Source organism: Amia ocellicauda, chromosome 6, assembly GCF_036373705.1.
Source record: "Amia ocellicauda isolate fAmiCal2 chromosome 6, fAmiCal2.hap1, whole genome shotgun sequence".
Classification (NCBI taxonomy): Eukaryota; Metazoa; Chordata; class Actinopteri; order Amiiformes; family Amiidae; genus Amia; species Amia ocellicauda.
Window position 1 is genome coordinate 31,804,145 of NC_089855.1, and position 24,181 is coordinate 31,828,325.

At 40.9% G+C, this 24,181-nt stretch overlaps 1 protein-coding gene across 1 annotated transcript in view; it reads left to right on the forward strand.

Moving 5' to 3' along the window:
- The window catches only part of aff3 (AF4/FMR2 family, member 3), a 37,100-nt gene continuing 12,919 nt past the window's right edge, over positions 1 to 24,181 (forward strand). Inside the window, exons 1-7 of the mRNA XM_066706923.1 lie at positions 1 to 42; positions 7,825 to 7,911; positions 9,662 to 9,695; positions 12,285 to 12,336; positions 15,544 to 15,595; positions 19,836 to 19,873; positions 21,759 to 21,969. Of these exons, the coding sequence (XP_066563020.1) occupies positions 7,828 to 7,911; positions 9,662 to 9,695; positions 12,285 to 12,336; positions 15,544 to 15,595; positions 19,836 to 19,873; positions 21,759 to 21,969 (471 nt within the window). The 5' untranslated portion in view covers positions 1 to 42; positions 7,825 to 7,827. The remainder of the gene's footprint in view (positions 43 to 7,824; positions 7,912 to 9,661; positions 9,696 to 12,284; positions 12,337 to 15,543; positions 15,596 to 19,835; positions 19,874 to 21,758; positions 21,970 to 24,181) is intronic.

Genomic DNA, 24,181 nt, shown 5'->3' on the forward strand with positions numbered 1-24,181 from the left:
AGTGGAACTGAAGACAACTCCTCTATTGAAGAAATACTGCGGGTAAGACAGCGCTGCACTCCCCCACATTCATCTGCACCTGATGACACGCTGGGCCAGGGCCTATTACCATGACTGGGTTGGCCCAGTGGGATTATAGTCAATATTTAAAGCAGGAGAATCTCCCTATGATTAGTGCTTGATGTTCCCTTCTTTGTGGCACCCATGGCACCCATAAAACCAGAAGGTGTGAAATGATTAGCTGAGACAAAATGGTCACGAATGACACCAACCAAGAAAACCAAGCAGCTTTCTTTCATTACACAACTGGCTAATGTATGCTGCTGTCATGTAGCTATTGTTATTTAGTTCCAGGAAGTGAGAGGTCTGTAGGGGTGAATGAGGAAACTGTTTTTCTACAGTCATTGTAGACCAGAGTCTGTGGACTGCTGAGTGTCTCTTTTGTCCTTTGCCCCCTATCTGAACATTTTATCTCCCAGTCTTCCTCCCCAGCCTATACATTTGTATTTTTTTTTTCACATTTCTCCCCTTCTTGTTCCCACACACTTACTTTCGTTTTCGAGAAATAACTGTTCTATGGTCTGACATGTTTTCGCCACAGACCTTTTGCAGCATGTTAGTAAACTGTCGTAATACCACTATTGTCTGGATGATTAAACGTCTTACCCTCATGTCACCTTCGCCACCTCCAATGTTCGCTCTCAGCAGAAAAGAAAAACTGACTACTGTAAAATTCCATTCATATCTCTCTTCGTTAATGTAGAGGTTAAGAACCAAACAAAAGAAACTTCCGACCCCCAGAGGGGCAGTACTCGCCAGGATTACATTGTGAGCAGTTCTTTTAAAAGCCCCTGACTGGTGTAGCAGCAAGGCTGTGTGGTGCCCAGGCTTTGGAGTGTGAGAAACACCAGATGGATTTGGCACTATGCGATTCGGAGGACATGTGTTTGGTCTCACCCTTCCGAAGCATGGGTTGATGAATTGGCAAATCTAAAATGGCTGGACAGGTAATAAAATCCATCCATCCATCAGTCACACAGGGTGCCAGGCAGGTTACACCCAAAATCAAACCTAGGTATCGGGAGCTATGTGGTAGCAGGACTAGCAGGTAGCAGGTAGCTGTGCCCAGGCTGAAAATAAACAAGGCTTGTCTTATGTGTGTAGCAGAATGGTCTTGATTACACAGTAACTGAGTTAATTTAGACAATTTGTATCTCCCTCAGGGTTGCCCTCAAACTCTAAGACCTTCAGGGGTAATTGAAACATTATACCTTTGCACCTTCTGACGCAGAGAGAACTGTGCTCTAGTCCTACTGCCCATCGTAGTGAGTGAAAAGCTGACCACTGTGACACTCATTCATAAAGAGATGTCAAACAGTGTGTTGATACCTGCAAAACAACCAAATAACAAATGAATACCAAGAGCGGACGTGTTATGAGCTTTTATGTGTTATTATTAGTGCTGTGCTGGGTGACAAAGAGAGAGTTCTAAATTTGGGTGTAATGCTTAGTCAACCTGTGCCTTTCGATTTTAAAATGCTATCCTATCTCAGTGTCACTGGACTATGGAGCCATTAGGGCACCCAATGATGAGGGCTATGATGTTATTTCAAGCTGTACTAAAGTGAAGCCTATTCCCAACTTGAAAGAGTTGAGGGGCCTGTGGATTTACCTTATCAAGCCCATGTGTTTTGAGCTCTCCGTGTTAGATCCACCAGTCGGGACTGTTTTGGTAAAATGGAGAGAATTCACAGGGGACTAAACTGAGACCATGACATTTGCAAAGCCTCTCAGCATGGGCACTGATAGGCCAGTGTTTATCCTTTCCCAATTAGCATTTCCACAAAGCTTTCCGGACTGCAGGCTGACCTGTGATTGGCCCTTTGGCGGAATCTGAGGCCAGACATTTGTTGGAACAGTGCATCTTTCTAGCAGAGCTGTTGGCTTCAAAGACTGCGTGTGGGGTCACTTGTCTGCGTCTATCCAGCGCTGCTGCCCTGGGAGATGAATGTTAATGAGGTTATGTCCAGGATAATTTAAATAAAAATTATAAAATGAAGGGGGGAATTAGAAAAAATTACGAATTCACAGGCAGGCGAATGCATGTGCAGGAAGCAGTGTACATTATTGCATTGTAATCCAGCCTCCAGGCATGCAGGGGAGAGAGCGAGAATTCCCGGCTGGTCAATTTGTCTGTCGGAGGAAGAGTGGCGAGAGGTTCCTTAGTGGCCAGGAGAGGATAATGAAGTGTGCAGAGCCGCCAAGGGTGGAGAGAAAACGCACAGAGAGATTGTTTTTTTTTCTTTCTTTCTTTCTTGAGTGCGTCCCCTCAGGTGGGAAATGCAGTCACGGAGGGTGATGAGGCCCATGTTCCTCGCCTGCCTCCACGGAGCCTCTCGCAACTCCCACTCCCTCTCGTAACAACGCTCTCTTCAGGGACTATCTGAGCCTCCTGAAGAACTGCTGTAGACCCCAAGTTCCTCCCAAAGCCTAGATCTAATCACAGGAATGGAATTAACTGAACTGAGAGACTGACATGACATCACAGTCAAGCACAATTAATTGCATTGTTCCTTAAGGCCAATTTCAACATAAACTAGCATCTAACAGTGGTTCATCTCAGCTTAACTTCCTCTGTGGGCTATAGCTGTTACTGCGTTCCATGTCTCCGTTGATTGGAGTAAAGGCAGTAGAGCTAAACACCTATGAGAAAAAATGGCCCACTAGTTTGAAAAGTAGGTGTATGCATCAAAATACTGTGCAAGTCTACGTTGCAGGAGCTTGCACAGTTTTTGTTTGCCAATAGGGTTGGAAGATTTTGAATAAATTATGTTTGGACACCTTAGATCAGTGGTTCTCAAACCTGTCTTGGAGTACCACCTGTCCTGCTGGTTTTTGTTCCAACTGAGCTCTCAATTACTTAATTGAACCCTTAATTGAACTAATAATTTCCTAAATCAGAGCCTTTTAATAATTTTTAATAGTAGGGGTTTTAAGTTAAGTATAAAATTGTATAAGGAAATTATTAAGGAGCCAACTTTTTATCAGTTACACAATTTAAAGAGTCAAATGTAATCAAATTACTTAAATTAAGGGTTCAATTAATTAATTGAGAGCTCAGTTGGAACAAAAAACAGCAGGACAGGTGGTACTCCAGGACAGGTTTCAGAACCACTGATCTAAGGTGTCCAAACAATTTATTCACAATCTTCCAACCAAAAGCTTTATATTATTTGTTATATCCATTATTAACTGTTACTAATAATACAATTCCTCTACTAACCTTACTGTAATCACTGTTACCTTGAAAATGTAACCAATAAATCAATTATTGCCAAGAGTGAATGCAAAGGAAAAGGAGGACCACAACAGTGTGCAGCTCGGGAGAAATAACAATATATAGATATGATCTGATTGCTTCAATTTAATATTCTGCTGAGGCACAAAGTGAACTACATACTGAGTGGATCGAGATAAGGAGATATTTGTAATGTTGTTTGATATCTAGAGCAGGTTTTTCACACCATCTAGACAGAGGTTTAGACAAGAAGGCAAGTGACGTAGTCCACATTGCAAACTCCCAACCGGCGGAAAAGTTGCATTTAATGCATAACCCTTTGTCATGTTTTTTTTTTTTTTGTCCACTGAGTCATATGATTCCCATAAAATAATATATTTGTTGTCTTATTTGCAGATGTTTTAGCCTGAGGCGAATGTGGCAATTGAATGTGTTATGAATGTCTACAAGAACAGCAGTGAAGAGCCAGGGTAGCTTTTAACAGCTTTGGCAATTTGTACATTTAATCATGGGATGATACCATTCAACCCAGGCTGCGTGGTAGACAGTTAGAATTACACAGCTGGCTCTTAGAAGTAAATGTTTAATGACACATACAGTTATAACCGTTATGTGTAGTTGGTCAGCTCTCTGGACTGCTGCCTGAATGAATGTATCAGTGCTCCTGGGTATAGAGTTTCTCCATACGTAAATAAGTCTTGTGAAGTGGGCCTATAGTATAAAAGACATGGCAGTTTGAGTGGTTTGACTGAGAGGACTGCAAAGGAATGCTTCAAACATGTGTTCTAAAGTGAGAGGTAGTGCAATGTGTCAATGTGAGTGAAATGCATTGTCACTGAGTGTAAACTTTTTTGACCCAGATTATTGCCAAGGCCCCCCTCCTACCATAGGATTGGGGGGGGGGGTTGGTTGGTTGGTGCTGATGGTAAAAACATGTGGGGGGGGAGTAATAACATGTGAGAGCGGGGGGGGGGCGTTGGTTGGTGCTGACGGTAAAAACGTGTGGGGGGGGATTGCAACAACTTGCAGGGGGTTGACGGTTTTTGCGCTGGATTGCCAGACCGCATTTTAAAAAAATGCGTGGGGTAGGGGGTGGTAGGGATGTGACCGCGGACCCCTTAGCTCTCTCTCACGGACCCCTAATGGTCTGCGGAACCCAGTTTGGGAACCTCGGCCATACAGGACCAGTCACTGGAGTCAATAGTATGTTAGTTCACACACTGTTACCGAATGGCATTGAGACAACAGACATAATACAAAGGTGTATTTAATTAGGTAGACACCTTATCTTACAACTAGTCCATAGGGTGCACCCTGACCAATCATTAGTCAATTAAAAAGTACACTGTATGATATTTAAGTGGAAAGCCACACTTGAATTCAAAATATTATGTCCACGACTGTTCTTGATTTACTTTGTGTTTCAGTTTCTGGTTCTACATTTAAAGAGCTGCATAGAGATGCTTTGCCTAGACAGGATTCTCAAAATAATTAAACAACATGATTTTCTAAATTCTAATTCAATTTTGTAATTAATATTGAACTGAGTTTTGAATCATAGACAAAGGTTACCAACATATGACTAAATATCCAAGTACTTACTGTACAGAAGGGATTTGTTAAGGTTTTGATATCGTACAGAAAATGTTTTTACTGGTTTTCCACAAGTGAATGTAAACCAGCTCTGTATTCTGAAAACACTGTTTGTGTGAAGGCCTGTGAAAAATGTTCAGCCCCCCATTAGCAGCTTGTGTAGGATGCACTGTTATGGATCACTATTATAACAAAAGAGTAAACCATTCAAGTCAAGTCCATTGACCTCTGGCCCACCACGAAATATTGTCTTTTAAAGGTTAACGAGCCCTACTCCACTTGACGTTTTCTTAGAGGCAAAAAGCCAGGCAGAACTATCGATTGACTTTGGGTCGTTGTCATGGTATTCGGCACACAACTGTCCCCTTTTGATGTAATTCAAAAGCCTAGTTTTTATCAATTTTGAGAAAATCTGATGAATAGCAGGTCAGTGCATTCTTCATTCTCTGTGTGTGGTATAATGAAGGCCCAGGCATTTCATTAGTAATCTGTTTGGCTCTAATGTAGGTCCCCCGCTAAAAGACAACAGCTTAGTCTCCATAGTAACTGCGTGATTAACAAAATTAGTCATCCAGTTACTTTATTTTAACCAATAAGTGCATTCAAGCAACATATCAGTAGATCGATAAAGAGAACTCTTTATAATTTATTTAACCCTTGTGGCCTTGCCAAGCTTTTTTAATTCAGAGAATAAATAAGTATGAATGACATACTTCCTGATTTGAATTCAGAGAATTATGTTGATATTTAGACCACAAATATGTAATTGGTTTTCACACGGAAACAGTATTAATTGGAGGGGGAATAAACATAAATAAGAAAATGCAGCATGAAGAAATTATACAATCCATGCTTGGAATTGGAATTGCATTCCTGTACTTGCCGCCAAACCCAGAAACGTGTTGCATGTCAAAAGAAAACGACAACAACTGGGAATGCATGCTTAAGAAGTTGTTGAAAAATTATAATTTGCACTGATAACAAGTTCAGTAAACTCATTTTTTTCAAGAATTAAGTGTGAAGTTTGTGAGTTGCTGTGTTTTGCTTGTTTTTCTTAAAGGAAGGATGTGTTCGGGTTAGGGGAAAGGCTGAGATTCTGTAGTGTGTGGTTCTGCGTGATGCATATACCTCAATTTCAATGAGATCCAAATCTATATATGTCTCTTCCTGACCTCCTCTGGAAAGAGCCACTCCAAGCCTGCCTCCCAGTCTTTGGAATAATAGGAACGGATCCACAGTTGAAAACTCCATCCCCGATAATTCCTGAAATGACACTACTAACACTTCACTTGACTTCTGCCTGAATGTACTATCTGAATAGGGCCATTATACATTCAGCACTCATTAAGCACGCTGGCCTCAGTGCTACTGTTCAAGAGCTGGTAATTCATATGTTTAAAGAGTATTTAGAAATCCATGTTATGATCCTCCTAAGCTTCATGTAATAGGCTATGTACAATATGGAGACTGAGGTAATAGTAATAGTATAAAGCAGATTGCCTGACTGGAGCATTGAGGTTTCATATAGGGTTCACAGGGCAGTGACCCAATTGCACAACTCAGGCGTTAACTCTCCTTCTGCTCAATAATTGAATGCTTGTTCTACTCAGTATAGCATAAGACAATAACTTGTATAGTGTTTGCTTGGTATTTATACACATGAGCTATTATAAGTATTCCTACTGGAACATTAAGGCCTGCTTTTAAATTCAGTTGAATACGTTTTGCAGTGTTTCAAATTAAGATCACTTGTAGTGGCTTTTTGGAACCATTTTGAGTGAGAAGATAAACCACAAGTATGTTCCAGTAACTCTAATGAGGATACTTACTCCACTTTCTCATTAGTGAATCCTTTACAGATTAAGTCCAAAGTGTAATACATGAATCCTCCCACACCAAAAGATATGCTGCTTAGGCTGACAGGCGACTAAATCGCCATTTGTGGTGTAACTAACTTTGTGCACTGTGCCTGCCGGGTTAGACTCCAGCTCACCATGACCATGTACTTAATGAAGCAGTTAATGAAAATGGGTGAATGGAAGGCTTTAGCTACCTCTATTTGGTGTCTAGAAAAGAAAAACAAGTCAAAAAGGGAGATTCTGTGGCTGACTTTCCACAGGTTCAGTGTTTAACGAATCACCATCGTCATGAAGAATCAGTGTTGTTTTCCCTCTGCCGACTGTGGTTTTATTACCTGTCTTATTAAAATCACACATCGGACCCGTTAGAATTCCCAGCATGCCAAATCCAAAGGATCACACAGGCCTTTTCCTATGAAACCCGAAGCCGTGTAATTTGTCTGCTGCACACGGTGCATGAGGAGAAAGCAGTCACAAATGCAGATCAGTGTGAGGAACCAAATGCCCTCCAGGAACGTTCTGACATGTTTCTGCCGTGATTTGGTGGGCGCTGAGCGGTCGGCTGGTGGATATCTAATTAAAGGAAAAAACGTAAAACGCAGCCTGGGGGAGCATGCAAACAAACGCTGTATAATGTTCAGTACAATTAAATAAATAAATACAATAATAACGATAAAAGAAAACCCTGCTGTATTCAAACTATTTTAATCTGGCTCTGGGCTGAATAGACAAGCAGGTGTTGATTCCAGCCTCCAGAGAGAGATAGTACAAAGCCAAAGGGGGGCTGAAGAGGGATGGGAGGGGAGGGGAGGGAGTTGGGGGTGGCAGGGAATGAGGGGGGGCACCTTAAAAGAATTTAACACCCATCTGTGCGCTTACCATAGTCTGCGTATGCCGAAAGAGTTGGGGTGCATTCTCAAGCTGGATTCAGATTTCACCAGCTCTACTGCCTCATTTATACTAAATACTGTGCTAAATATACACTCCCACAGCATGTCTCCTGTTTGGGTCACCCTATGTCCTGTTCTCCGTGGAAAACTGAAGTCTAACTGATCATGTTTCTCCTCTTCCCAGGAAATGACCCACTCCTGGCCTCCCCCTCTCTCTGCTATCCACAAACCTGGCAAAGTTAGCACCCATCGATTTTCATTGAACACAAAGGTATGTCCCCCCTCCAGCCCCACAGCCTATTTCCAATCTCCCATTTATGCAGATCTTACACTTGTCCAGACAAACATGGTAAGGACTTGGCTCTGTAGCATTGCTGTTGTAATTCAGCCATTTACACTTGTCAGCGAGATCACAGCATTTGGCAAAACAGAAAGGTGCAGGAAAATGTAGCCAGTGTTTCAGTTTGATGGTTTGTATATGCCTGCCTTTTTCTAATTCCTCAGATTTATCCAAATTGTGAAGTGAAATGTTTCAGCTTCAGATCTTTTCCTTTTTCTTTTTCTACTCTTTCTTCAAGAACTAGTATCTCCCTCCTTCTGCTGCCAAGAGAGAATGCTGCAGAATCATCCTGATTCTTACCAAATCTCACAACAAAATCTATAATATATCAACTAAAACGCACGGCTTAACTTTCAAAACGGGCAAGAAAATAATCTGAAGAGATGCAAAGTGGTCTACCCATGAATTGCAATTTACAAAATTGTACCCAATCACGTTTATATTTATAACTAGTGGAACATGGCTTCTGACAAGTAATTAAGCCATTTATTCCAATAAATGGAATTCCTTCCATGTGTGGAATTTGAGATTCACAGGCATGGCAAACGGCTTATTTTACTCATTCCCCAAATTACACTGATAGTACACATTTATCTGTGGTTGTCCTAATTTGTTCTGTTATACCCAGCCAAACAGTCAGATTAACATTGTGTTAGTGTATCCAATGGGCCCATTACATAAAATGTGTGGCTTTGTGAATTTCTAGAGTGCTCTGTCTAACCTGTTTTTCAGTCTGAAACCTGAATATATTTAACTTTAATGAAACCACAAAATAATGAAGTAACCAGCTTTTGATCTAGTACAGTGGTTCTCAACCCTGCTCCTGGAGGACACTCTACCCTGCTGGTTTTTGTTCCAACTGAGCTCTCAATTACTTAATTGACCCCTTAATTTAAGTAATAATAACCTAAATCCATTTAGAGTCTTTTCATTATTTTAAACAGTAGGGGGTTTAAATAAGTTTCTTATACAATTTTTAACTTAATTATATTTTAAAGGAAACAACTTTTTAACAGCTATACAATTTAAAGATTCAAATTTAATTATTACTTCAATTAAGGGTTCAATTATTTAATTGAGATCTTGGTTGGAACAAAAACCAGCAGGCTAGGGGTCCTCCAGGACCAGGGTTGAGAAACACTGATCTAGTGCAGTGGTCTCCAACCTTGGTCCTGGAGAGCCCCAATCCACTTTATCTTATAGGTCACCCTAAATCACCAATTTCTAAATACTGGGAGCACATGTTATTAATCAATTAAATCAACCCAATAAAGGGTATTTTTGCCTCAAGAGGCTGAAGGTATTCAGATGATTGCTCCAATGGTTTCTAAATGACTGAATTTACCAAACCACCTGCTTAATTGTTCAGAATGAAATACATCCAGGTGTTTATAAATTAGTGATAGAAGGGTGACCACAAAAACCTGCTGGATAGGGGCCCTGCAGGACCAGGGTTGGAGACCACTGATCTAGTAACTAGTTATAAACTATCACCTTGTAGTAATGAGTGACAGTTATGGCCAGTTAACAGCTGCTATCCTCTCTCATTAGTATCAGTATGTCATTTAAATAGCTTGCAATCTCCCATCTATTCCAACGCATTTCCTGTCTGGTAACAGGAAACTCACCACAACCTGTGCTGAAGGAAAATCTCTAAACTCTTCATCTCTTTTTACCTCAGGAGGGAAAGGAGCGTGCAGCTCATCATAAACAAAGTGAGTAGTCTTGCTTTCCCAGATGAATATGTTGGTTGCTGGTGAAGCCATTGAAAACCTGTATCTCCTAAGACAAGAGAGGACAAGAGTGGTTTTATTGTAGAGATGGGGTTTTAACTTGGTCTAGACCAGGGGTGGCTAACCCTGGTCCTGGAGAGCCACAGGGTCTACAGGCTTTTGTTCTATCCAGATCGTTAATTGCTTAATTGAACCAATTGTGTGTCTTAATTAGTCAAAATGTCCCTGTGTTCAAGGTATTCAATGACTGGTAATTAAGAGAGACCTGGAAATCCTGCAGGATTGTGGCTCTCCAGGACCAAGGTTAGCCACCCCTGGTCTAGACCAAGTCAAAACTTTGACCTACCCACAAATCGCCAAATACAAGACCTTTTCCCTATCATGTTTTTTCTTTATAAATAATAGAAAGTGGCTTCTGATAATAAATTAAATTGTGATAGCTTATGAGTTTCGTGGGCAGGTAAATGCTAATGCTGGGTGTAGGCCTAAGAGTGATGGATCAAATGTCTTAGTCAAGAGGAAGATTAAATAAATTGTTAATAAATTAAGTTAAATCTCAGTGACTGTCTGAGTTTTGAGCAGACCGCAAAATCCTTTTCAGAAAAGTTTGCTGAAAAGTCCTGATTTTGTTTGAGCTTCAGTCTGTACATTTTGTTTTCAGTAGAACAACATTTTCTATGAATCAGAATCAATAAAGTCTATTTTTTTTTTGCTTATTTTGATTGTTTTTCCATTTTATGTTATTTGTACTTAATGATGTACTGAGGGACAGAGTTTAAACTTTTCTCTTAAGAGGAATTCAATTTTCTTTTCTGATCGAAAAATAAGTGTACTATTCTTTCCTGATGATAGAAATGAATTCACTTTAAAATATGTCCCACTTTCTTTGATTTTACAACAACAACAAAAAAACTGTCTGACAACTGAATTGTGCATTAAACAAAATTTCAACACTCTTCTGTTGGTGACGTGATATTGGTCTTATTAAGCAATGCTAAAAGACAAGTTAAAGACTACCTGCTCCTAAATACCCCAAGCAAATTATGGAGGGGGTAAAAGGGGGGTAATGATGCAGTGAGAATCGGCAAAGCCAGTCTACATGTATTATGCATGCGCTAGGTGAAGAAATGCACACTCATGATGCACATTAGGCACAGTTCATTAAAAGAGCTTTGCATATAGCAGATGCCCGTGTTTACTATTTAAAAAATAAAAAATGTTTACTGCCATGACAACGATAGTGTCCCACTAAGGTCCTGAATTGGGTAAACTCAAATGTAACGGAAGAATTGTGGCGTTGTGGTGGACATACAGTACTTGTATTTTTGTTGAAGTGTATCTTGTAGTATATGGACCTGACTGATAAAAATGGTGTTTGCGTTAGGTGTTTCAGTAGGCGGGAAGGTCTTGAACCAAAGTATTAAATGGCAAACCCTTTGCCCTGTTTGACTACCTACTCAGTATAGTCCGCAGTTGTGAATTAGACCAAGTGTTGGGAATACCAGGCCATGGCTATCAACTTCCTGCAGGTTTTAGAGGTAGATCTGAATTGAGAAATGAGTTCAACCTGGAAGAGTCCACTGATCTGACTTCTACTAAGCCACACAATTGGTTCAATGTAGTCTTGGAGTGGAAACCAGGCCCACTCAAGGATTGGAGCTGCCCACCCCTGCATTGGACAATGGCTGTGTTGTACCTCAAGCAAAAGTGGACCCCCCCCCCACAATGCAGTCACCTAGAAACAAACTATGAACAGGCATCCCTATTTGTTTTAACATCCCTGGTTAATTTCACATAGATTTCTTAATGTGGAAAAAGTGCCAGCAGGCCTACCTCAGAGACCTACACTGCCCAGTTGCACCACAGTGTCACAGGGGGAAAGTGCAGAATTTCAGCAGAAGAAATGTGTGGTTGTTATTACTACTACTACTCTATTACTATTATTATTATTAATAGCAAATGCCAGGCTTGGATAAGTAATATGAAGTGTATGGTGACTTAGATCTGGGGTGCCAGGTCCTTGGCCTCAGCAGACCAGTGCTGCAATGAAAAGTTGCTGTGTAACCACTTACAACAGAGGCATCTGCGAGCTTATAAATCTTTCAAGGCCCTCCAGAATGTAAAGTTTTGCCCAAGCGACGGGGGATACCGAACACCACTGGCAAGCCTGATATGCAAATATTGCATCCAATGTTGAGTTTCTGCTCTTCCGGCTTGTTTTGTCAGGGTTCAAGACATCTGCTGAGTTACAAAAGCCCAAATTCGTCAAGGTCTAGAAACACTACATAAATTTGAATTTGTAACTCTGAACAGCATGATTCAGTCCCTTCAGATGTTTTGGCTACAGTCAGCCTGCTTTCTGCCTCCACATAGTGCTTACTGTTGTAAATGTTTAATTACCCTCATTAAACAATCCAGCATTAAGGCTTCAGGGGATACCTCACCTGTTTGTGACACATGCTTTATGGCGTTCCAGGAAAGGGGGGGGTTGGGATTTGTAAATGTGATTTCCATAGGCAATAATAAAAAAGGCTGGTAATAATTCTGATGTCCCTGGCATTGCTTCCACAGTAAGGTGTGATGCTCAGACGAAGAACCCACTGTGCAACATGCCTCACAAATCGTAAGTGCCCCCGTCCCAAACTGTCTTTTGTCTTTTATCAGTGGAACCACTTAAGACGTTTAAGTAATATTTGAGTTTAAAGGACTTTAGCCATGTTGACAGATTGATTGTCATTACTTTCTTCTCTGTTTCTTCATTGTTTGTGCATTGTGTTTTTTTTGTTTTTTTGAGTTAATGATAATTCAGAAATAGTCAGACAGTTTAAGTGTCACATCCTTCTTGGCACTGAGCAATGGCCATGCATTCTTTCAGTGAAACATGCTTTTAAACACAGAATTGGTGTACAGCTGGCTAACAGCATACCTTTCCAACATTTTCGTTTTTACACACTATTCAGAAATGAGTACCAGAATGTGAGCATGTTCTACAGCTGCAGGGGATTTAAGCATAAACAAATAAATTACAATATAAGTAAAAATACATGTACATAGTAATTTGGAGTCCCCTTGGTTATACCATGTATTTACTTTTCCTTTGCCATAGTTTGTGTCATGGTTAACTACGCCTGTCCATGCTTACTATGATTTAATTTTTCTCTGCTACGCTTAACTGCAATTTCCTATGGTATACTACAGGAAACATTTAAAGGGTAGATGACTTTAAGAAGACCTTAAACATAGCAAGATTCAATTCAGCCTTGCTTCTGTTTTAAAATGCACAATCAAGTTGATTATTATATTAGCTTGGAGTTATACATTTTTAAATGTATATACATATGGAGAAAAATGAACAATTCGTTATTACCATAATTAGTGGAATTAGTTACTACCTGCACCTGGTCTAATGTGTGAACAATTTTTATTCTCCCATGGTGGAACTCAATTTCTTAACAAAGCATGTCAACTGTTTTCTGTGTTCATAGCAATGTGGAACTGATCAGCTCAGGTTTCTGCCATCAATCTCCCGGTCCTCAGCCACAAGGAATCTATAAGATGCTGAAACATATTGTCAGGCAGTTTCAGGCTATATAAAAGCAGCAAGGAAATACAAGAAGTCTTTGGAACACTTCACTTGACTGGCATTTAATCAGAATTAAATGAAGCAGTTGCAGAGCACACCGTTCTTTGTAACTTCACAGCAGTGGGAAGTACAGTTATTGTACTTTTAATGTGTTAAACTGCAGGCAAGCCAAAGTTGGGCTTTTTACACATTGTTACATCAGCAGGGTCCAAAATAGTCTTTCAAGGAATGGCGTCCTGCAATTGTAGATGTGAATCAACCAAGAGGCTGAAAAAGATCGATGTGAGTTTACATCAATTATTCAACTAATTAGTTCAGCTGAGTTTTGAGCTAAGTTGGAACAAGTACAAAAGAACTCTCGGGCTTCAGATGGTAAATTTTAACATCCCTCCTTTAAAATGAAAATGTTTCGGATCCATTATTTCAGGAGCTATTACACTGAGTCATTTCAAACCATTTTCTTCAGAATCAATTACCTTTAGCCACTGTTAGAAGCTCATTCTCCTTTGTCTTGCTTTCGAGCAGAAGCTAAAGTCCCGTCTTAAGAGCTTCAAGCCCCTGTCGTAATGCACTCTGACAAGCCGCCACTAAAATTAAATTGACCAAAAACCTGACCTTGTTTTTACAGACAAAAAAAAAAAAAGAATAAAAGACAGTCTCCCCACACGGTAAAATCAAGACATTAATAAAAAAATAAATCTGCAGATAACCTTGAGATTGAAAAGGCTTTGAGCAATTCTTATTAATTTTTCTATCCTTTTTGTTTTCCTTATCCCGAAAAGCTGCGTTACATTATTAACCAATTATTACAACGCTGGAGGAATCCGACCTCAGAGATAAGGGAAATTATGCCTCTGACAGTTTTCCTGTAGAAGAGAGAACTGCATGAAAATTAGTTCAAATCAAAGGTCCTGTAACTTAAAATAATAATAATTAAGCTCTCAAACTAGACCAAGTTAAAAATCTTTCTTTGTTAAAAATACTAAGAATAAAACCCATAAAATTATATGAATACTATATATATATATATATATATATATATATATATATATATATATATATATATATATATATATATATATATATATATATATATATATATATTAGTAAATCATGTTTTACCTTGAATTAAATATATTCAATCAAGCTGGAAGGCAGACCACAAGATCCAAATTGGTAGAGAGAAAGATTTCACACGCATATATATATATATATATATATATATATATATATATATATATATATATATATATAGTTGTAAACGTCCTCGAGGGATAGGGAAGGTGTCCGGTTACATTTTTTTTAATCAGTGTTTGATTTGTAGGACACAAAATCAATCCTCAACTTAGTGATCTGCAGATTTGCTGAAAAGTTCTGAAGCTCCTCTCAGGTTTCCTAGTTTTTTTCTTTTCTTTTTTTTTTTCTTCCCTGAGCTGCCTGTTGCTAGCTTTTTGGGATATCCGGTTGGGACTTGCTGTACAATTATTTTTCTATCCCCTTTGGAGATGAGAAGAGGGTGAGTGTCATGCCTAAACCCCTCAAAAACCCCCACCTAACTGTTGCCTGGTGACAATTTTTGTTAGAAAGTCTACACCGCTTGTAAAAGGATCCACCTGCAATGAGACACCACTTTGGCCTTTTGACTGGGGAGTTTAACCGCAGTTGTCAGCCCGCTGCAGTGTCAGTCCTTGACTTCGACTGTCATCCTTGATACACAGGCTGACAGGGAACACAAATGCAAAAGACAGCAAACACAAAGAAGCCTGCCATGATCTGACACATCCAGGAAGTCATACTTTTCAGGAGGGGTGGGGCTTTCGGGGGGAGGGGTGTGGCAGATGGGGGTTCTATCAAGAAATCTGGGAAGGACATCTGACATTGTGTATTAAAAGAGCCATAGCCCTGAAGCCTTGCAGCATGGTGCAACTTTGACAGGAAAGCTAGGAAATTTAAGTGGGGATTCACCTTCACATGTAGGGCACAGTCAGTCTTCAGCAGTATACTATAACAGGGGAGCAGCACTGTCTCTGTTTGATTCCTCTTAGTTTCTACCAGAGAATTCCTGCAGGTGTGGTTTCCTGTCACAGGGACTGCCTTGACTTGTGTATAAGTTTGAGACCTGCTGAGGTGAGCGGGGCTGTGTCACCGATTCCTTGTAACAGCCCGACACAGTGGAGGGTTTTGCGGAGCGTAGACAGTCAGACGAGGAGAGGGTAATGGTGTCAATTTGTTATGCTCCCTTCATAGGATGCTGGAGGATGACTTGAAACTCAGCAGCGATGAAGAAGATAACGGCAAGGTAAGCACTTCCTGGTCTATGACAGCACCTCTGAGTGGGAGAAACGGGGAGTCCCATGAAAGAGTCTACAGTAGCAGGCAGGACCACAATATCGTGTTTTTTGCAAACATCGCCACAATTGTCGAAGCTGTGACAATGTTACAAAATGATGTGGGGACACCTTCAATGTAAATGCTGCTGCTCTCTGGGCTATGTTTGAACTGTGACTGGGATTCCCAAGAGAGAAAGGAAGCTGGATGTCTCAAGAGGATACATTCCAGGAGCTATGTGTATCCATCTGCATCTCCCCCCATGCTGGAGTGGTCAGAGCAGTTCTCATTGATTCATAGTGGCAGTTTATAAAATATTAATGGAATATGTCTTGGCGATTAGAAATTGAATCCAAAAACAAACAAAACTCATCCCCCTTGGAAGAGCTGTGCGATTTTATCATAGCCTTTGAAGTGGGCACGTAATGCCTACACATATTAAACATTCAGCATTCAGAAGTCCTCTATGACAAAGCTTGTTGAGCCAGATTTGTTCCTGACATGCAACGGTGGTTTCATTCAAGAGAATGCTGATTTGAAAATGTATGAAGCTTATTGTTGCCCTGAAGGCAGTGAGCAGGGGTTCAGCCAGTGCCATCTGAAAGAGCTACCCTTCTGAATTACACTGTCCATCATGCAGTAACTCGGAATCAGTTCAATACTTTATTTTGTTTATTCTTCTAATCATTTTAGTAACTCATAAAATGAAAACAAATCAGTAGACCTCGTTATTTATTTACTTGAAGTACCAGTACACATGGGACACACAGTCCTCCACATGTTCAATATGTCTGCCTCTTGGATGCCAAGTCAAAGAGTGAAGTTCCACCATACAGCTGGCAAAGTTTCTGTGGACTTTGAATACAACTCTTTCTTGGTTGCCGCTCTCAAACCATCACTTAGGCAAGGTTGAACAATGTGGCCTCATATGTAGCTAAACTCTTATAGAATTTGGGTTCCAAGATTTCTGAGGTTAGAAAATATAAACAACTAAAATATTTTGATGAATGAAATATTGGTTTGTTCCAATGGTTTGAGCTAATATTTAACGAGGTTGCTTGTGTGGCAATTGTCTTGACGCTGTACAGTTCATTTGAGAGAAAGGGAAAACAAAAGTAGTAAACCTTTTGTGAGACATCAGAAGAGTTTTGCCCAGGTCACGGACTATCTATACTGGGCCAGTAATATTATTGCAGCAGTGCGGAGCAGTAGTTAGCGTTGGGGCTTTGCCCAGACTGCTTCAGGAAAAGCCCCAACTGTACTGATGGTTAAATTTTAAATTAAAAATATTATCACACAGCTGAAAAAAACCTTTCCCATGAATATGCAGCTCTGATTTTCTTATTTCCCAGTGAGAAGACTGTACTCTTTATTGTACATCAATTAAAAGTTTGTCCATAGATTTTCCACAGGAGAAAATGCTTCAGTCAATATGTGTAAACCAAAAAACAACAAATCTAATTCGTTAAATAACTTTCATCCATTCAGTTTCTGCTAAGAAATAACTAATAATAAAGATTCTTTGGGATACAGATGAAAGTTTAACCTGCTGTGCGTTTGCTATTAACAGACAGTCCTTGGCCTATGGACACCACTCTAACAGGCCAGCGTTATTGTTATGGGTTGATCTTTGACCGAACCTTTGTGAGTCAAAGGAAGGGGGGTTGAGGATCAGCATGTACCAAAAATTAAAGCCTTTTTCTTTAATTTTTTTGTCTTAAAATCCATTTGTAGATAAAATCCTTATTTGAGGTTCCTATGAAAACAATTTCCTCTGTGAAGGATTGCCTCTTATAGTACAGGAAACAGTTTTTTACTCCAATTGGACCATCAGAATGGTTTAGCATCACTGTGCAGTCCTCCCTTTCATATCACAGGGGGTGACGTCTCTTCTGAAATAAAAGATGCCTGATAACTCACTCCTGAGTGGCGGTGGTATGAGCTGGGTGACAGACTCGTCAGTAGAGGACTGAACAGGCACGAGTGCTTCATTACAAATACAAGCGTCCGTTGAGGTGCAGGTCTTGGCTTAGCTCACTGGCCCTAGCATTCCAAAGTGTTCTGAAGGCAATGTTGTCAGGAGCCAATTCTCCTGACTGCAGGTGTTTCAGATCCAGACTGCAGGAGGGCAGAGCAGAGAACGACCCACAGAGGGGGTCACTGTCTGTCCAGCATCCACCACACAGATGACCCGCCCTGATTTTAACACGCAAGCACGCTCCTCGCCCTTCAGTCGCCCACCCTCACACGTGCCTTGGCGCTCTGCCTTCCCAAACCGGAGAAGGGAAAGTTAGGGTGGATGACGAACCTGGGCAATCTAAACTAAATAAGCACAGAAAGCAGACCCATTCCTTGTGCCAGCTTCTCTCCCGAATTAGAATTCCCCTCATAGTTGTCTCCGAAAATGTATTCCAAAATCGGAAAGTCACACAAATAACAAGTTTCTAGGATAACACTGGAATATTATGTAAGGCATTTTATTGCGGCGGGAGGGGGGACATCTGGAAATGTAGCCATTGCAACGGGACTGTCTTGAATTAAGGCACAGTTGACCACGTTCCCAAATAATTATGGCCCAAAAGAAAAATGGACTTCAGCAATTATAATCATTATATTTTTTTCATGTATATTGCCTTATATGGGACACTTTTTATATACCCAACCTGATACAAATTGCAGATGACCTGGGCCTTCACTTGCATCAAGATGCCTTTCCATCTAATCACCCTCAAACCTGCTTGACAGTGTGCTATATTTGCAGCCTGCGGGGATGAAACTGAGCGGATGTCTCGGGGAACAATCCGACGCATTCAGCAACCAGGGCTGAAGCTGCTCCACTCCTGACCGATTCGAGTGGCTTGCCAGGAGCCTGTGGGAGCGAGAACGCGTTACGCTCTGTGTAAATTCGCACTGCGTCTGCCTGCCAGCGGCAACTAAATGAGCTCTTTGTGCTGCCCCTCTAAGACCAAGGCTGAGATTTCATCCTGTTAGCCTGGCCAGTGCTTCCTCTGGGATTTCAAGCCGTCCTTGCCCCGTTATGTGTGCCGGCATTCCTCGGATTCTGGATTGGGGCAGTGCAGAGTCAGACTGTCCTGCTTTTTGTATCTGTTGTTGTTGTTGTTGTTCTTTGCCCCAGCATTGGTAGCGGAAGGCTTCAGCCTATTTGATGAATTTAAATGCATGATTTGGCTGCTGTACTGTGAAAGCTGCATCTGTGAAGAAGAAGAGTTGCCAGTCACTTTTCGACACTGACTTTTTCTTCATGTCCTGCACTTGTCTCCGATCATAGTATTACTGTAGTATACTATTATAATATAATGTGATAGCTTTGTAAATGTAATATCTAGTTTCTTGTACATGCTGTAAGTCCCCTTGGTTAACGGTATCACCAATATGAATGAATATTAATGCTTGAAATGCTAGTTAGGAGGAGACATACCCCAGGGAATTTAAGCACCCTTGAAAGAGCTGGTGAAAGAAAGGCAACAAGACAGCTTTTTTCATCGAGTGTCTGGCTTGCCAGCTAGTTGAGCAGGAAAAGGGCCCATCCTTGAAACATCTTCAGGGACACTCTGTGATGCCCAAGAGCTTGTTGCTGACAGTTCCGTTGGTTCCCTCTTTCACATCACAGTGTCATCCAGCTCATTGTAATTTCAAGTCCTATTAAATATCACCAACTAGCACCTGCTGCTCCTAAACTGTGTCTGTTTAAGATTAGGAGGCCGTGTGTGGCGTGTTTTCCACTTCATGAGGTACCTACCTACATACCTAGAATTTGGCATTCAACAACTCTGTGTATTGGCGTTGCCGAATGTCAAACTCACTAGTGCACAGGTTCTCACTGGTGGATCACCTTTCCATGCTACAGTATGTGGCAAGTCTAATGTTTAGGTTTAACTCTGTATCCTTGATGTTGCTTGTACCATATTGTAAAATGACACATTAGAATTAGACAGTTTCTGCTTTCTCCATTTTAAACATTGACAACAAAGAACTCAGTCCCGCTTTGGTCCTTTCGGTTAATTGTGAATCATCTGAAAAGAAATCCGAACCAGTCCTCCGTATCCCCATGGCCTAAGTGATTCACTTTTCTCCACGACTGTATACAAATTTGATTTGGCAGTAGACAAAGCTTACGAGGAGTGTATGTCTGCAGAAGAGCTGACCTGTCTCCAAATCATACATACTGTAACTGATTTCTCTGTCCACAGGGGTCACAGAGGTCGGTGCATTGGGTCAACAGTGACAGGTAACTGCTTCCTTGTCTTCCTAAGAACCATTTGTTGTAAAACTGGATGTCGTTACGGTCATTTATACTTCCCAGGTAATATTCAATGAACTGCATCTTTGAAATATGATCAGTTTTCCCTTTTTAGCAAGATAGGTTCTGTGTCACTGATATCCAGATAAGTACCAGTTTTTGGGAAGACATTATTTGAATGGTGTATCCATGGTCGCTCAGCTGTAACGTGTTGGACAGCAAACTCAGTCGCGCCTAACCTGTTTGGGTAGAAATCTTCCTCGGCTACATTTACCCGCCTGGGCTAGGGAGCTCTCGGCCGAAGGAAAGGCAGCAGAGTGTGGAATGTGACAGAGTTGTGCCATCATAGCCTGTCTAAATGCTAGAATCCACCCAGCCCACATGGCAGTGTGCTGTGGCAGCCCTCTAATCACTGTTCAAATCCAGGGATAATGTATAGCCTTTCCTAAATAAACGTGGTATTTTTTTCACTTCTCATCACCCAAATAGTAAGACTGTCAAGCAATGCTACGTCTAAGTACTGCAGCAAGTCATAATTAGTCTTCTATTGTAACCTTTTTCCATCTTCTAAAGACTCGTTACCATCCAGTTCTGATTAGAGTACTGTACATTTACTAACTCACATGACCTCTAATGTCCTGAAGTACTTTATTAAGAGGTCAGACCATTTGCCAATAACACTTGTCTCTCGGGAGAAACCTCAAGACACCTGCATATAAATCCTCAGACACATCTCTCACCAACTGTCTGAGCGCTGTGGAATGCAGAGTGACATTCCTGTAAAATTGTCATATTCTAAAGGCATGGGGATCATTCATATGATCGTCACGATAGATCAGTGCTATATTAAGATGATTGACCCAGCTTTGGGCTGTGGTACAACATTTGATCGGCATGGTTCTCTCTGAAGATAAAGGCCAAAAAACATGTCAAACAAACCAGTGGAACAAAGAACTCTGTCCAAGTTATTTAGTAGAGCAAGTGATTACATATAAAACAATTAAAGCCTGTCCTTACCAATCCACCAATTCCTAAATCAGGATACAACCAAATTTAAGGTTTTGTCTGCCTGATCTTAGTTTAGAGTTGTTGTTTTTTTTTAACGCATCTCGCAGTTTTCTTCAGTCATATGTCCATATCATAGGGATACCTCAAGGACGAGGCCAAAGCACAAAAATAAATGCATTTGAAAATTTGTCCATGAGTAAATCATTCAGTTTATAAATGACATGAGTGCTGATGGAAGACTGATTGACAAAAATAAGGTAGCAGAGGGAAGCCAGGGTTTGGGAACTAGATGCGCTTTGCTGCTGTGGCCTTTAGCACAGTACTTTACTCTCATATCCTACTTTTAAAAACAAAACAAAACAAAAAAGCAGCTGTACGAATGAGTGCTAGAGTTATGTCAGATTCGCTAAGTATAACGCTTGTACGTGCTTGAGATAGAAGTGTTCGCCAAAGAATGAAGAATAAATAACAGATCCTCTAGTGTCAGTCCAGCTATCAATATTGGGACTATTTTGTTTTCCTTTGTGGGGGGGTTGGGTACTGGAACAGATATAAACTACTATAACTATGTGAAATTTATAGGAGTGCAAGTAATAGCAAACTCACACACACAAATAAGTTTGCACAATCCAAATCAAGACGGCCACAAAGTTGTGCACCAGTGTTCAAATGGGCAACACCTCTTGGTTGTAGGTTGTGGGAGTGCGATCCCAGCCTTTGGCTCGCGACTATGATTCAATGCTGTTGTGCTCTACACAGCTTGCCTTGCTCTGTGGTGGTGGGGAGGAGGGTGGGGGGCTGGCTGGTGACTGGGAGAGTTGTGGGCTGGTAAACTGAAACCTTTTTGCTGTGTGTTGACTGACAGCACCGGGACCCAGCAGCAGCAGCTACAGCAGCCTCCGCAGCAGCAGCACACACATGGCAAGAAATCCAGACATTCCAGTGGCAGCTCCAGCAGCAGCAGCTATAGCTCCTCCAGTGACTCAGAGAGCAGCTGGGGGTCCCCCAGCCAGAGCCCCCCAGCTACTGACACTGACTCTGCCTACTGTCAACCTCTACCCTGCTCCAACTCTGAGGTAAATTTCAACCCTTTTCCAACGTTTCAGGGCTTGTTCTCCAAGCCTCCTCCCCACCAGCTCAAACTTCAGCACAACTCTCAGCGTTGGCTTCCTTCGCTTATCATGTCAGGAGGTACTCCGTTCTTTCACTCTTCTACCTTTTCCTTTTCAGAAGTATTACGGTAGCAACGCAGTCTTTTATAGAACTGGTGGTCATGTGTGTGCGGAGGTGGTGGGGGGTGTGGAGTGGAGTGGGAGGGTGCGGAGAGGAGGGTGGGGGCTTTCATTGAAGAAGTGGGAAATGTACTGTGCCTGTCATTCTGAAGTAGAGTCAGTCGGGTCTGTATTGAATTTAGGGTCAGGCAGCAGATTTTCTTAAGGAGACACAATGAATAAATAAATAAACAGGAAGGACCTGCTGTGTCAATCATATCACCTGTTGCCATGAGGGACCCAAGTTGTTTGTATGCATTTAATCCTCTCAGTCTTGTAAAAATATTTGTCTTTGCCTGAAAGTATCTGAATATGCCTGGGTTACAATTTCTCTCCCCGATGTTTGGTTTGTCGGCTTGTTTGCTTTCTCTGATAACCATGGTTAATATTAATGTACGTGGATGTGTGTGGAAGTGAGTAATATAGATTCTACAGAATATGGTCACTACTGAATACTATTGCAATAGTGGGGGGAGGGGGGTTGTCTTTATGTCCTACAATTTGTGGGAATCAAGAACCTGTATGATTCGGTAAGAGATTGTTACCACATTGCTGAGATGATTATATAGCAGTGACAGCGCCGTCAGGAAAGAGACAACAAAATGAGTTAAATTAAATAAATAGAAAGTGGCGAGTAAAGGGGCTTCATTGAATATATTTCTAAACATAACTCTCATCGCTGTATTTAGCCTTGATGCTTTTTCAGAGGAGCTGTTATACAGTGAGCGTCCTGTTCTGTAGCTGGACAGATTGAGGCTAGAAAGAGGGATAGTTGGAAGTTCTGTGTTTTTTTTTTTTTTTTAAGGTATTTCTTTTTTTTCTTTTTTTAAACATACTGTAGTATTCAAATATCTGTTTTGAAACTGAAACTTTGTGCTGACTGTCCCATCTGGTTCGTATTTAAGTGTCTTCTGGATTTTGTAAGAGAATGTACACATAGGAGTACAGTGGAGGGGGGGGGTTCAATGGGACAAGAGATGTAGTGTCTTTTAGACTGGTAGGGGGGAGGGGAAAATGTGTGTGTCAGGGGTGGGTGTCTGTGGAGTGTGAGTGTGTAAGTAAGGAGGAGGGGGATAAGTTAGCCAAGAACATATAGGTCGGAAAGAAAACGGGTAGTTCTTCTCCAACCAGAGTTACAATAGCAGTGTGTGAAAGAGAAAGCTCAGGTCCTCAACTGTGTGTGTCTTGTTTTCTTCTGTGCCACCGCTTGAGTCAACCCTTTGCGCATCTGCAAGCAGCAGGGCTTGCAGGCTATACAAAAAAAAACAAAAAAAACTTTAAGGTGGTTGATGACTGCACATAATCGTTCATCTGATTTTGTGTCCTGTGCTTGACTCACTGCGGCACTTTTTAGTTGTAGGTTCCCTTGGAGGGGAACACAAGTGAGGATTGCAGTCTGTTCTGCATATTGTACCTCTTAAGTGACAATATTCAACATAGTTTTAATCCACACTGACTTTCACAGCTTTATGAAAACTGAATAGAAATAGAATTAAAAAACATTATGCTACTAAATTTGTTATACTAAAGAACACTTTGATAACATTTTCTAGACATTTTCAGATGACCAACTTGTATAAAAACAAAATCTGCAATTTATAAATGAAAATGCAGGTAGAGGTTTGTACTTTTAAGATTCTCAAGTATGTCAAATTTTAGATTTAGTCTAGGCCTTTTACATTGTCCAAAATAAATGGTTGCATATTTTGGTTTCCCTTTACATGGTTGCAGACAATTTTGTGTTGAAGTTGTCAGGTTTAGGAGTTAGGAAAGGGAGAGAGAGGACGGAGAAGAGAAAGCAAATATCACCATCTGAATTCAGCTATATCTGAACTGCTTAAATTACACCCAAAGAAGAAAGAGAAAGACGGCAGATGTAATTACTGTTAATAGGTCTGTTCATTAGTATCGTGTGAAAAATGAAAGCACTGAATTATATGCTCATCCGTGCCTTTGTCTTGGGCCTCGGCTGTACCCATAGGTGTAGGTTTCTGAAACTAAAGTTATGCCACTGGCT